Below are 15,027 nucleotides of genomic sequence, written 5' to 3' on the forward strand. Positions count from 1 at the left end.
CTTAGCACAAGAGTTCAGTAACAGGCAAGACTGAGCAGTTATCGAATTAAATATGCCCAAATCCTCGCTTTTCCAGCCTGCGACACAATGGTCATATTTCATAGTTTAATTCTAGGTTTTTGTTTTTAAATGGAGATAGTACAGCTGTAGCTGCATTGCATAAGGGATGTCAAGTACTTTATGGAATTCCCGCCACACGGATTTGAGAAACTAAAGTACAATATATTGTTAGTTATTATTATTCTGATTTTCCTAGGTATCAGATGTTCTTGGCCATATCTAGACTCCCTCACAACTTAAGAGGCGCGTGGAACAAAAGTTCAAAGACAGAGTGGTTGATGTGATCAGATCCTGTATTTAAAAACTCATCTGTAGACCCTGAAATTCCTGCTTTACAGTCCATTCTATCAACAAAAATAATAGTAACTGAATAAAGCGGTTTTGACAGCAGTTGTTATTTATACTCAATATTATTCATAATATATACCATGTACTTGTGACAACACAAAGCTCTAGGGAAGAATGTTGTAACTTACTATACAATACTACCTTTACACAATTTAAAGTGACAGATCAGTTGGTGAATTATTTTTTCCTTACGTATCTGAATACATCTCCCTTTTCTTTGTTCTATAAAGAACTGCTCAGAAACTCATATATTACCATATCTTACCACGGCAGACTAAACTCATCTCAGTGTTTCATGGAAAGCGATTTGATTTTCTGCCTCTTACTCGGGCATTCTGAAAGCTAAGAGAAATACTGCTGGCCAACCGCTCCATTATTTGAAGTGATTAAGTGTTTGAATGTCGTGTTTTGCTTTGGAGAAAGGCAGCAACTGATTAACTAACTCTCTGTGACAGGAGGAACATGTGGGAGGGATTGCAGTCATTAGTGATTTTGCAAAACAAATGTGGCAGAGATGAACTGCGTTTTAAAGAGTCATCCTGTTTGGTGGCACAGCAGGTGAGGCCTACGGAATAAAACAAGCCAGGTAAGCAAATGGCATTTTAAGAAATGTGGTGACCCAAATGTTGGTGACTCTCAACACCCGGGGTTTTGAGAGTCAACACTGAACAGATGGCCAGATCCAGCACCTGGTGGCAGAAGCTGTCTCAGGGGACCAAGGAGGTTGGAGACAGGAGGGAGGCTGCTCTGGTCAGCACTGACTCAGTCCCAGAGTTGGCAGTACTGAGGATAGGGGCTTCCATTCTGTATCCACTAGCTTAAAATCAGGCTGCTGTGATTTGCTTTGCTGATGTAATGCGGACATGCCCAATTCAACATTAGCTTTCATGCACCGACTCCAACAAGATGTAAACCCTGGATTAGGCACAAGATCTGTGTGGTTAGCACTAGGAGCCTTCAAACAGTAGTTCAGAATTTAGAGAAAGCACAGAGTAGGCATCCTCTTATGGGATTCACGCAAGCATGAGGATTTATTACTCTTCTGAAAGAAAAAAAAAAAACCCTAAATTTCCATGTTAGAAACCCACCAGTGGCCTTTGTAGATGATACTCTATTCCCAACGGCAGCATGTTCTGGACTATTTAGTAACGTTGCCACTGTGAACTGAAAAGCCTAGGCTCTCCTTTAAAACACCAGTGAGAGCGTTTATATTTTCCCCCTTGCTGCTCAGAAACAGTCACATTGCCACTAAATATAGGTACGAATACATTCTGGCAGCTCCATGTACTAACAGGGACAGGTCAGATTACTTTGTAACTAACCACAGAACTGCATAACTGTTTCTCTCTCTCTCTCTCTCTCTCTCTCTCTCTCTCTCTCTCTCTCTCTCACACACACACACACACACACACGTTGCCTCGACTCTGATTTTCTTCTCATGCAAGGAGTGCCTGGCTTGTCTCCTGTCACATAAAATGCTTGTCTTGTAGGACTGGGCAAGCTTGGGGCTCCTAGGGAGTGGTTCAGGAGACATGAAAGCCAGTGCCTCTGGGGGCAGAGTCTATTCTTTTCCCTCTGCTCTGATTGAAGTCCTTTAAAAAGGAAACTGCTGTGCTGTTCACAGGGCTGTAGAGCCACAGGAAGGAGAGCAATCAAGAGGGAGAGGTGCCAGTTACAGTAATTGATTCACCTAGTGGCTGGGATGAGGGACAGGAGATGGACAGGCTGAAAGTTCAGGCTTTTCTCCTTTTATAAGAATACCTAGCCAAGGGCTAGAGATATCAACCCAATTTCCTAGCTGTACCATAGTACAAAATGTACACGTGGGTCTTATGCAGCTGTCAGATGCATACAAAGGTACGACCAGCATAAGAGAGGAAAGAAACGTCAAATAAATCTTGCCCTGAGCTTTTGTGGACACCACAGCACTACCTATATGCTTCAAGTGGTCCTATTTATGGTCTTACCGATAAGTGATGTCATGTAGGTGCTATACACTGTCGTAGGCTTTCTTTCTGACTCAACAGTCAGAACTTGTGTCTCACAGGACCGAGGAAGCATCTTGGATTGTCGGGGGTGTAGAAACAGGGACAATCGGGGGATGTTTCTCAGACATTTTGCTATTTAACGCCCAGCACGATCACTCGGCAACTCTGTTTTTGCATCTTATTTGAGTGGGATGCTACTTATTTGTATTGTATGAGATTCAATTTACGAGATGATAACTGAACGGAATCTGTAACTAAGACATGAACGCTCTCCACAGTGAATGAGTCATGCGGAATCCAATTCTGGCTGAGTCCTTAGCCCATGTAAAACTCCGTGGGTAGCAGAATCACTAGGTTGGCTACAGGCTGCTACATGCCACATGGTGTTGTGCCTAACCCTGGGGCCTGGCTTGAACTCCCCAACACATTAACCCTCAACATGGTGGCACACAACAATAAATGAGGCTCTGAAAGTAGGACCACTAATGGCTGCAGCCAGCTAACACTGGTTTGGACTGAAGCACGGAACACGCAGGGAAAGTGTTCTATGCTGAGGTACACACCTCTTCCTCTGAACTGTCACTCGGGTCATTGTCTAGGGAGGCGCTCAAGGAGGCCGCCTTGGGCTCCAGGTAGCAGAGGCACAGAGCCAGAGGGAAGGAGAGAGTGAGGGCATATGGTACTGAGAAGGAGGCAGACAGCAGGAAGAAGAAGATGAAGAGGAAGCAGGGAAGGAGGGAGGGGGAGCGGATGGGTAGGAAGTGCTGCCAGCTCTGAGGCAGGAGGTTGGTTTCAGACAGGTTGGGGAAAGAGAGGTACCCATCCTCATCCAGGAGGGAGGGGAATGAGTCCGGGAGCTGCAGAGAGAAGGAAAACAGTGTGGTTCCTTTGCCAGCCGGCTGTCTGTAACTAAACTCCACATCTTGGTCCCCTAAGTAGGCCTTCCCCTGGGCGTCAGACTCTGAGGACGGCTCTGCTTTAGGCAGAGCAAAACCTTGAGAGGCCCTTTCCTTCTCCTTACACCTCCTACGGAGCACTGTGGGAGAGGGAGGGTCAAGATGGGCTGATGAGGGTGACAGGGGACATGAGTCGGCAGCGCCATGCCCTGGTGACTGATGTGAGAGAGACAGAGGAAGACAGGAAGCGGTAAGCATGGATGCAGAAGGACAAAAAGAAAAGTGCAATTAGTCAACTTTCTCATGGGCATCAACATAAAACCGTAAAACAAGAGCTTTAAAGTAGTCAGCGCTGCTTAGCAGCGACCCCCCGAGGAGGACTACCACTCTCCCAGTAGACTGTCATACAGAGGCTCAGATGTCAAAACTCAGGACAGAATTTGCTGTGAAGAACCCCCGAAGAAACATGCTTGAAGACTGAACAACTCTCTAATAAACAAAAACCAAGACTTTCAATAACGTTCTCCTGATCTCCAGGTAGCTAGCTCCCATAGCTTGGCTGGATTAAGAAATGAAAATGAAATACAATTTACATTTTAACTGTGTTCAACATTTTTCCAATCAGTTTCCTTTTCCTTGGTTAGCCAATTATATTCCCAAACAGGTGGCTTCCTAATCAGAAGTTTCTGGCCCCACTCCTGTCTGAAAGTAGTTATCAATGGGATGAAGGTGTCAGCAGCGAGCACTTCAGAGTTTCTGGCTCCCCACGGAGAATTGAGGTTCTTCTGAATCACCCATTTGTGGCTTCTTTATCTATGCTGCTAAGCAGGACCTCAGCTCTTATCAGTGGTTTAGGGAAGCTAGCCAGCAAAGAGAACAGGTTTCCGGTTTCCTGTACTGTGGTTTCTATGTGTTTGCTTTCTGCCACATATGGTCTACAAATAGTGGAATAATGAAATTTCTTAACCTTCCTACTTTTCTGAGCAGATAAAGGGTATGTTTACAGTTGAGGTTTGACTCCTTCACAAAGTGATAAAGCATGCATTTCCACTGAAGTGCTCCCCATGAGCTGAGCTTGGAGAATCAACTCCACTCCCAGCAGTCTCAATGGCCAGAGCCTGAAGCAGAGAGTCCCTAAACAGGCTGGGGCAAGGTACAGGGGCTCTTATAGCAGGATACGCTCAAGACCAGGGCATATGGAGCCTGAGATAGCTTTCTTCAGCTGCCCTGCATCCCTGTGTATGTGTGTGTGTGTGTGTGTGTGTGTGTGTGTGTGTGTGTGTGTTAGTTATCAAGCATCTTGAGAGCATAAAAACTACTAAAACTACTCAGCCTGCTTGGTAGTGGCTGTGGTATGTGTGTGTGTGTGTCTGAGTGTTACCTAGCATTTTGAAACATTAAATTACTCAGCTTGCTTGGTGGTGGCTATGTGTATGTATTTATTACATAGCATCTTGAAAGTATAAAGACTACTCAGCCTGCTTGGGGTGTGTGTGTGTGTATGTTACCTAGCATCTTGAGAGCATAAAATTACTCAGCCTGCTTGGTGATGGTTATCCAATCCCGACTTAGAGAGATGTGACAAATATAGCGACACACGGGAAGAAAATGTACAAATCAAATCACACCCGAGGCACCTGGGAGGGAGACAATGGCCCAGATACAGTTTGCTTATCTGGATTATGTCAGCCTCCGAAACATTTCTCTGACACTCACACTTGACACTAAACCTTGCATCCTAAACAGGGATCTACACAAGGCTCATTCAGCTAAGAATAATGCAGACATTAAAGTAGCCTCAGTGAGGTGTTGGACCTGAAGGGTTACCCGCTACAGCAGTATGACCTGCCCCAGGCAGCCTGAGAAACAGCCTTTTAAACATTATTTCCAGCAGTGAATTTTCATTTTGGTTTGAAATAAAGTATCCTCCACGTAGCTAGCTATTTGAAAAGGGAAAATAAAGAAATTATGGTTTAATCTCCTGTGCTGTGTATTAAAAGGCTTTTGGGAAGACAGCTTTGCAGTGGGGAAATAAAGAGAGTCAGCACTGGATCTCAGCTAGAGCCTCCCAGAAGGTGCTGGTGAAAGGCTCTCTTCCAGGGGACTGGAGTTATAAGGGTCATCATTCTCTATGTCCCTCATTTCCCGGGGACAGTGATGGCCCAGAGCAAGAAGGATGGGTGCTGTGTGTCCCTGCATGTAAGGGTCAAGGGGTGGTCTTGAGAAAACAGAATAAAGGGAGAAAACCTGGATCTACTTTGGAAGAAAACATGAAATCCTTTTTCTCTGTTGGCCATTTAAGTGGGTTTTCACAGTCATGAGAATCGCTTATAGGCATTGGTAATCTCAAGAGAAGTTGAAACAATCAAATATAAGAACCATGCTTGTTTACACTCGTGGTGGATTATCTCCCCTTCCCACTTATGAGATCTGATTCCAGTTATGAGACCTGACCTTGGCTTAACTGATGAGAAGAATGCGAACGTCAGATTTAGAACAAAGACGTAACCCGAAGGCCCTGCCAGTCGCCACACCACTTCTGACTGCCAGTCGCCACACCACTTCTGACTCTGTGCTGACTTTCCTGTTTGTAAAACAAAGAATCTGTTCCAAACATGCAGAATGGAACGATCCATGGGGTGATCTGAAATACATTTATCTACTACAGAAAGTGTTTATGTATTCAGCTTAGGGTTTTGAGGTCTTGGATGTTAAACTAAGGTACCGTGCATGCCAGGTTAGTTCTTTACCACTAAGACACATCCTCGGAGCAGACATCATTTATCTGAAGAAGTACTCCTTAGGAGGCTGTCGAACTTTATGGGAAGAGGCTCCATGTGGTACTATGCACTTTTTAAAAAAGGAATATTCGTATGCAAAAAAAAAATCACCAGGGAATCAAATGCACTCACATTTCAGGATAACTGGGCCTCTCTCTGTGCCCCTCTCTCTACGTGCTTCTCTCTCCCTCTCTCTCCCTCTCTGTGCTCCCCCTCTGTGTGCTCCCTTTCTCTCTGTGTGACCCTCTCTCTGTGTGTCCCCTCTCTCTGTGTGTGGTCCTCTGTGTGTCCCCTCTCTCTGTGTACGCCACCCCCTCTCTGTATACCCGGTATGTTACAGGAGGTTCCTGTTTCCATTTTTGCTATGCATGCACCTCCCACACATGCTAAGTGTGAAACTGTTTTGCTAGCAAGCTGCTATAATACTGAATCATTAGAAATCAATCAGACACTAAAAAACCAACGTGTAAAATGTAGTTTGGGGGAAGTGACGTCATGAAAGGCAGTGAACGGAGACTGCTATTGTGTCAAATTGGCTTTTCTTCTTCACTGCAACATGGGCCTGTCTATCCCATTTCAACACGCAGTCAGGCCTTTGCAGATTACATTATAGTTAGAGGTCTGAGAGAGGAGATATAAATACTCAGGTTATGGTCACTCAGGGTACATGTCCTTGGAAAATAAATATGGGTTTCCTTAATGTCTAAGAAAGCATACCATACTTGGGGAAGGGAGTGAGGCCAGAAACATTCAAGCAGAAAAAGGCAATGTACTATCCAAGAACATTTTTAAAGAGATCCATACAGAACAGCTGTTGAAAGTCTTGTAAAACACACTCCTTGTTAAAATTTTTCCAAAAAGTTTTTAAGGAAATAACTTTCAGAGAAAATGCTGAAATAAAATAATAATAATAATAATAATAATAATGATAAAAAATATAAAATCTGACATGAACATGACCAATGCTGGAGTCTGAACACTCCTCCACCTTAACACACTCCTGGTCCACCGTCTCAGAAAGACCAAGCTGTTAGTAAGAGCTGGGGGCAGCTCTGGAAGGCAGCCAGGAGCTGTACCTTTCCCTCGTGCCGGAGGGCTGTGACAGGTGTGGCTTCCTCAGCCTTCTTCCTTCTGTCCTCTTCCTCCACGCGTTCTTCTTCAGCCTTTTTCTCTGGAGTCACAGTGGTGATCAAGTTGGTCTGAGAGATGCCCTTTGTTGTGGCGTACTGGCCTGTACCAACCTCTGCAGCAGACATAGAATCCTTCATGTATATTTCATGGTTTTCACTCACTGACGCTAAAAGCAAATACAACCAGAGAAATAAAATCCCAGATAGTTAAGTCAGAAGACGGAACAACAACGCCAAGTGGTACCATTACTAGGAGTAAAACACCAGTATAAAATATCAGGCTAGTTTGAGTGAGGCAAGGGAGAGTTGCAGGGACCTTCATCCTTCATCCAAGCACTGTATCTTTCAGCATCACCTGGACCAGTGTTTTAAAAGTATTTAAATGCCATGTCTTGAACCCCAGAATATGCTTATCATTCTCATGCTCTCTGGTGGGGTGGGGGAGGACTTGAGGGTAGAGGAAGCTGCTTTTACCAGCAAAAGCAATGGTTGGGTACTCACACCGGATTCACACTAAGTTCAAGAGCAATGGCCGGGAACTCACACCGGATTCACACTAGGCTCAACAACTCACAGGAGTCTCTACAGCAAGCGCTCTAATCACTTGACTTTGAGCATATCCATGGAAGTGCCCTCCATCAGAGGAGCGATGGATTGCTTCTATTATGTTTCAGTGTCGGAAAAGTCCGTCACCTCTTACGATACGAAAGCTCAAAGCACTGTGATAAAGCTTAATCATTTTGGTGGAGGTTGTAGAATTTAGAAGGTCATGCTTCTCAATACTGATGTAAGAAAATGTTTTCATTTCCACTGCTGTGAAGAAGTGTGTGTGCACTCATTTTCATCTCTACTATTTGGGGAAAACAAGACAAACACGGCCAGCAAGCAAAACTCATGCAAGGACAGAGCGTGTAAGGGCGGCGCCACGGGCTCAGCCCCTCATCCCAGCTGCTGTCTTAGTGAAGGATGCTTCATTTTGGTCCAATGCTTGATTCGGACCAATTTTAAATATTGCTAGTCATTCTTTTAGGGCTTAAATATCATAAAAAAAACAAACTGAAATTTAAAAGCACTGCTTTTCAAACACTCCACAGTTGATCGCAGCTGAAAAAATATGAACCAGAATTCATAGTTTCTGCATTTTAAAACACCAAACCAAAACGAGAAAGGATTCTAAATGAAATCCTTCACTAAGATAGTCTCGGCTTCTTTGTGCCGATGAAAAGCTCACACGAGACATGGTTTCCTAGCAGCCATTTACGCTGTTACATACAGGCTGCTGTCTTGTCAGAAAGCAGTTTAATGTTCCAACATGCAGGAAGGGCACTTGCTGCACAGCAGAGAACATAGTAGAAACGGCAGGGCAATAGACAGCGAGACAGCACATACTAACGTCACTTTTGGGCAGAAAGGAAGAGACAGCATGGAATTAGTCCACTGATTTCACAATTGTCTTCTGTTTTCTCAACAGTCATTTCCACACAAAAAAAGCAAGAGGAAACAGGACTGACAACAACGGCTTTCCCTTGGGAGCATCCGGGGGGGGAAGGAAGGCGTGAGTCTACGCAAGTTCCTCAAATACTGACTTAGAGAACATACAAACGGTTAGTGAAGAGACTCTAAAGAGCAGAAAAGAAGTTGTGGCGTAAACACGGAGATTTTCAAGTCCTAACTGAACTGCAAATGGACCTTGGTTTAGAAACACCGAAAGGTACGGACTCTCTCGGCATCTACTGTGGGTTGTTGCTGGGACTTCTCTGAATACAGATGCCCAAGTCCCTTACGGAGAATGACACACCTTTTACATACACAATTTGTCTCTAGTGTTAAAGCCATCTGTACTGGTTTCAATACCTAGCACAATGTACTCTTTAGAGAATGATAAATGAATGCAGTCTGGGTATTTGGCGTGGACATAATTTTTTAAGGTGCAGAAATACTGAAGTTGTAGTCATCTGTCAGCTGTCTGTAGGTCTGTCTATCATGTTTTCTGGTGCTGGGGATGGAGCTGCTTGGTCCTGGGCCTGCTTGGTAAGGGAAACCCCTATCCACCCTGGAGTCTTTCATATTTTCAACCCACAGTTTCGATCTCCACTTGGTTGGCTGCAGAGCCAGAAGCTTCACACATGAAAGCTGACTGTAACTCATGTGGTGGGCAGCTCACAGAAGCCTCTAAGAATAATTACCAACAGAATGATAGTGACAATTCTGTTAATATGAAGACTGCTTTCCACAGATCTTTCCTCTTCATAACGACCTGGAGAAGGGGGAAGATGGTCTCATGTCTTTTTTACATCACATTTGGTGTAACTAACGTTACTTTTGGGCAGAAAGGAAGAGACAGCATGGAATTAGTCCACTGATTTCACAATTGTCTTCTGTTTTCTCGACAGTCATTTCCACACAAAAAAAGCAAGAGGAAACAGGACTGACAACAATGGCTTTCCCTTGGGAGCATCCAGGAGGGAAGGAAGGCAAAAAACTAAGGACAATACAGCCTGGATTCCAGTATGTATTTACCTGTGAATGTACATTAAGTGTTGTTTCTATATTGGTAGCAATATACACAACACAACACTCACGGTACAAGTATGGCTGCTTCTTAATCAGGGGTTCTAGGGAGTCCCGCACCCACTGCTGCCTTGGGGTAAGGTAAGTGGAATGAGGGGTGCTGAGCCCCAACAAGGAAAAGCACAAACATACAGATGAGGCAAGAGCGCCTCAAGCAAATTAACTTTTCCATTTTTATTTAGGTTTACTTATTAACATTACCTTCTAGAAACATCTAATTCTTTATACATTCAGGCTGAGCCTTCCAAGAGCCAGCCAGGCCAGGGCCAGGTGCTGAATTAGACCAGCCCACACCCAGGTCCTAAGTGTCACTGTTGCTAGTGTGCTCTGAGACAGGAAGCAGAGACCTCTGTCCTGAGGGATAACACCACATGCCGTAGACGAAACCGCCCCATACTGGAAACTCGTGATGAAGCTCACCCCTTAGGTAAGCTGAGGGGTCATTGTTGGCTGGATTTTTCTGACTAGACAGAAAATGGGGGTATCCACTACAGCAATGTGTTCTCCCAGGTATAATGGTTCTTAATGTCCCTGATATTTTAGAAACAGAGATGTATTTAACTTATAGTTTTCCTCCTGTTCATCCCTGAAGATCTGCCTGGAAAAGAACTGATTTGGGGAGGGTAAGCCCCACCCTGACAGTGAAGATATCCTCCTCCAGGCTCTTAACTGAGGTATTACCACATTAGCTCACAATAAAACAAATCGACAGAGAGATATTTTGGAGATGAGATGGTCCACAAACCTGCCATTAAGCAGTCTCGATTCACACCGTGACAAGGAGATGTCTGTTTCGCCAAAACTCACGGTAGTTCCATACACCCTGCTGTGAAGCTACCAAGAGTTACCTATGCCACCAGTTAGCCGTGCTTACCTCCATCCAAGCTGCGAGACATGGTGTATCGTTTGCTGGATGAGCGTTCAAAGTAAGGCGCCGGGCGGTCTATCAATGCACTGGCTCTTCTCGTTTGTGCCTGGGTTCTGCCACTATAGCGGAACTTGGAGCCCAAGGTCAGGAATTTCTTTGGAGGTGCTTCTGGTAGCAATAGTCTAAAGGTATTCAAGAAAACACCAGAAAAGTGAACTCACCTTCAGATGGCATTTCAAGCTTTAGTACTGTGCTTTCTATGTTAAAAGTTTAACACACAACTTGTAGTTAAATGAATCTGAGTTGATGGGAAACATTATCAACACATACAGCACATATTAATTGGGGATGTTAGACAGAAGTTAAAGAAGATGGGTGTGTGTGGGCAGAAGAGGGAGGAATGTTCTGGGGATATAGCTTGTGGTAGAACGTTTGCTTAGTATGCCAAGGCCCTGGGTTCTATCCCTAGCGCTACAATTTATTTTTTATGAAAAAGATAAAAGATATAGTAAGTCAGGCGTGGTGGTACACGCCAATAACTCTTGCATTTAGGAGGTGAAAGGAGAAGGGTAAGAAGTTTGAGGTCAAAGCACACACATATACACACATACACATACATACATACATGCATTCACAGACATACATACACAGACATGCGTACATACACACATACACAGACATGTACATATACACATACACACATATACACATACATACACACATACATACACATATACAGAGACATACACACATACGTGCATACCTATACACATACACACATACATACATATACACATATACACACATACATATACAGACATATACACACACATACACACATATATACACACACACATGCATACATACATACAGACATACACATACACACATATACACACGACATACACACATACATGCATACATATACACATACACACAGACACACATACATGCATACACACACACATACATACACACATATACACACAAACATATACACACACACACAGAGGAACAGATAGGATAACTGACAATTACGAATACAATGATGATGACACACAACATAAAGAAAGGGCAAAAGCAGATAAGTAAAGATTTAATTAAGGAAAATCCTTCACATTTGTCAGATGTTCCTTTAGAATTTTACACCAGTTCTCAGTGTGAGCCGGGGACAGCAGCACAGGCTTGTGATCCCAGCGCTCTGAAGGCCGAGGGAGGAGGACTGGGAGCCTCAGGGCAGCTTGACTTACATAGTGAAGCTGCGTGCGTCTCAATACGTGGTGCGGTGCACTTGCCTTATAACCATGAGAACCTGACTTTGGAGCCCCAGAGCCCATGTAAACCTGGGCAAGGGGGAGCCTGTAATACCAGCATATCTATAGGGAGCCAGGAGTTGAGCCAGGAGAGCTCAGCTAGCCGTGTGAACAACATGTAGCAGCAGTGAACAATGAACCCTGTCTTAGACACTGGGAGGTGAGGGGGGATATCCAAGGTTGTTCTGTGGCCTCCCTGTGTAAATGACATGCATATACCCACCTCTCTACCTACCTATGCACACACGCATGCACACACACACACATACAGAGAGAGAGAGAGGGAGAGAGAGAGAGAGAGAAAAAGAGAGAGAGAGAGAGAAAAAGAGAGAGAGAGAGAGAAGGAGGAAGGGAAGGAGGGAAGGGGGAAGGGAAGAGGGAGGGAGGGGGAGAGGGAAGAGGGAGGGAAGGATGGGGAGAGATATGCACTCATGCATGTATATTTTTAAAAAGGAAGGAATTTTCGGACAAGGGATTCTGATTACAGGAGCAGAAAGTCCCTGATGTTTTCTTCTACAACTTCTATTTTCCTAGTAACAGTGGCTCCAACAGTTCCAAATGCTGTTAGGTAGAACCCTAACTACCTGCTCCCTACCTGAAGAACGTGTGATGCTCCACGCACACTTTCCAGAGGCGCTTGGCAGCCCTGTGGTTCGGCAGTTTGAACCCAATGGTGCTTTCAAACTGCTCAAACTAAAAATCAAAACGAAAACACAAAAAACAGGAAAGGTTAAAATGATGCTTGGTATTACAAACAAAAACTCGGCAAATAACGCACAGACTTAAGAGTCCACCTAATTCTTTTTGTTACTTACCGAATCGGTGGTTATGTACAGAATTCACGCTAAGGGATCTGCTCATTTTTTTATCTGTTATCTTTCACCTTAAAATGCTTGAAACATAGATAACTGTGTTAGGCATACGGTGCCTATACGAACATGTGTCTTACAAAATCTGAACTCAAATCAGGAAGATGCATGGATTCCCTCCTGAGACCAGTTCATCCCGGTCTCACCTCGAGCTGTTTTCAATGGCGTGAGAGCTTGAACTAAATTAACACAGATGTCAAGTCATCCATTGCAGACATAGAAATAACATCTTCTACTACCTGATGGAAATATATATCCTTTCTCCATAGCTGACGCCTTGCTGTTTATGATATTGCTGAGGTTTCCTGTGTGTTCTGCTGTGGGTTACAGTACTGACTGCCAACGACTCTCTATACTGAACATTACAGATGGACACAGCACATTTTCCTATCACCCATCTTGTTGAGAATCTTCATAGGATACTCTGTCAGTCATTTAAGCTTACGAGATAAATACCTGCTCTTCTGTATCGTGTTTTGATATTATTACAGACGCCTTTGGTGTCTGCAGGCGCCATAATACACTAGGCCAGCAGAGGGCAATGACCTTATACATAAGGGCTTATTCCAAAGAACACAGAACAACCAGAGTGTTGATATTAATAGCAAAAATTATTTATGTGGCAAAGCACCAGGGTGAGGGAATCAAATACACCTGGCATGAGAGATAGGATTACTTCTGACCTCTGTTTTTTGTTTTTGTCTGCTCAGGTAACTGGGGTAATTGGGAAATACATCAGAAATTGCCTTTCCCAGTTTTGTATTTGATTCAGTCATTCCTAGAGCGTGGAGGTTGGGAAAGCTGTCTTTGTCTGAAAGTCCTAGTAAGCACGGTGGCTGTTGACTAAACACCTGCCTTTAGCACCGCATCTAACATCTAAGAGAAGAACACTCAGGCCAGGGGCTGTCCAGACTCGACTCACTCTCCATGCAAGACCAGGGGGAATTTCTCCTCTCTTTTTAAAAGAATTTCAAAATGTTTACTGTCATAGAATAATGGTACATATAATAGTACATACTTCAGGAGTATACTGTGGATGTGCCAATCAGATTAGGCATTGTTTGGGATAGTTATCTCCCGAAACAAGCTCATGACTCAGTGCTGGGGATAGTCCAAACTGCCCCTGCTAAATGCTTTGAAATGGACGATTTCTTGTCAGCTCTATGTACCCACTGAGCTACAGAACACTGAAGCACTTCCTCCTATCCAAGTGCAGTTGGATCTGGTAGCCACCTTCTTTCTAACTCAGCCTCTTCCAGCCTTTGGATGCCCCCCCCCCACACACACTCACTCTTTTCTCCAGTTCTAGCTGCTCATTAGTGGGAACAGAGAGGCTTCCCACTCTGGTTTGTAACTGCAGAGCTTGTGTGCCATTGGTAATCAACTCAAGTACGAGTATAAAGGGTACACGTTTCTTTACACATGCTTCTGCACACCTCAAAGCCTTGCTCACTCTCCTCTATCTTAGGAAGGAGCAGTCACCGTCTGTCACTCAGGAGAGCTCACCACTCACCCACCCTCATGCACTTGGCCGGTGCTCCTAATGCCTCCGACTTCCATGGTCACTGAACGCTTTTGCCCGATCCCCATTCTGCACGCCCTCTGTGTAGCCCACAACACTGCTAGTGAATCACTTTACACAGAGACTCATGCATGTCACACGGACCTTAGTCCCTTAATGTCTCTGGCTGTCTGCTCCTCCGTATGTTGCTTCTCCATCTGCCCTCTCTTGAACAGTGAGGCACACTGTGATGGTTTGAATTTGCTTGGACTAAGGAGTGGCACTGTTAGGAGGTATGGCCTTGTTGGAGTAGGCGTGTCACTGTGGGCGCAGGCTTTAATACCCTAGTCCTAGCTGCCTGGAAGCCAGTATTCTGCTAGCAGCCTTCAGATAAAGATGTAGAATTCTCATCTCCTCCTGCTGCACCATATTTGCCTGGATGCTGCCATGCCCCTGCCTTGATGATAATGGACTGAACCTCTGAACCTGTAAGCCAGCCCCAGTGAAATGTTGTCCTTATAAGAGTTGCCTTGGACATGGTGTCTGTTCACATCAGTAAAACCCTAACTAAGACACACTGGGGCTGGAGATATGGCTTTAACAGTTAAGAGCAGTGACTGCTCTGCCAGAGGTCCTGAGTTCAATTCCCAGCAACCACGTAGTGGTCCACAGCCATCTGTAATAGGATCCAATGCCCTCTTCT

General features: G+C 44.5%; 1 protein-coding gene across 7 annotated transcripts in view; it reads right to left on the reverse strand.

Annotated features, from left to right (window-relative positions):
- Nucleotides 1-15,027, reverse strand: part of Epb41l3 (erythrocyte membrane protein band 4.1 like 3) — a 128,040-nt gene that overhangs the window by 20,528 nt on the left and 92,485 nt on the right. For 4 of the 7 annotated variants that reach the window (XM_028762184.1, XM_028762182.1, XM_028762183.1 and 1 more), the window contains exons 10-12: nt 12,550-12,647; nt 10,648-10,823; nt 7,149-7,369 (exon numbers count right to left, since the gene is read on the reverse strand). In XM_028762184.1, coding sequence (XP_028618017.1) covers nt 7,149-7,369; nt 10,648-10,823; nt 12,550-12,647 — 495 coding nt within the window. Of the gene's footprint in view, nt 1-2,959; nt 3,509-7,148; nt 7,370-10,647; nt 10,824-12,549; nt 12,648-15,027 lie in introns of all 7 variants that reach the window. The other 3 variants (XM_028762186.1, XM_028762181.1, XM_028762185.1) reach the window with 2 other exon arrangements.

The sequence above is a fragment of the Grammomys surdaster genome, unplaced genomic scaffold, assembly GCF_004785775.1.
Source record: "Grammomys surdaster isolate TR1022 unplaced genomic scaffold, NIH_TR_1.0 132, whole genome shotgun sequence".
NCBI classification, from domain to species: Eukaryota; Metazoa; Chordata; class Mammalia; order Rodentia; family Muridae; genus Grammomys; species Grammomys surdaster.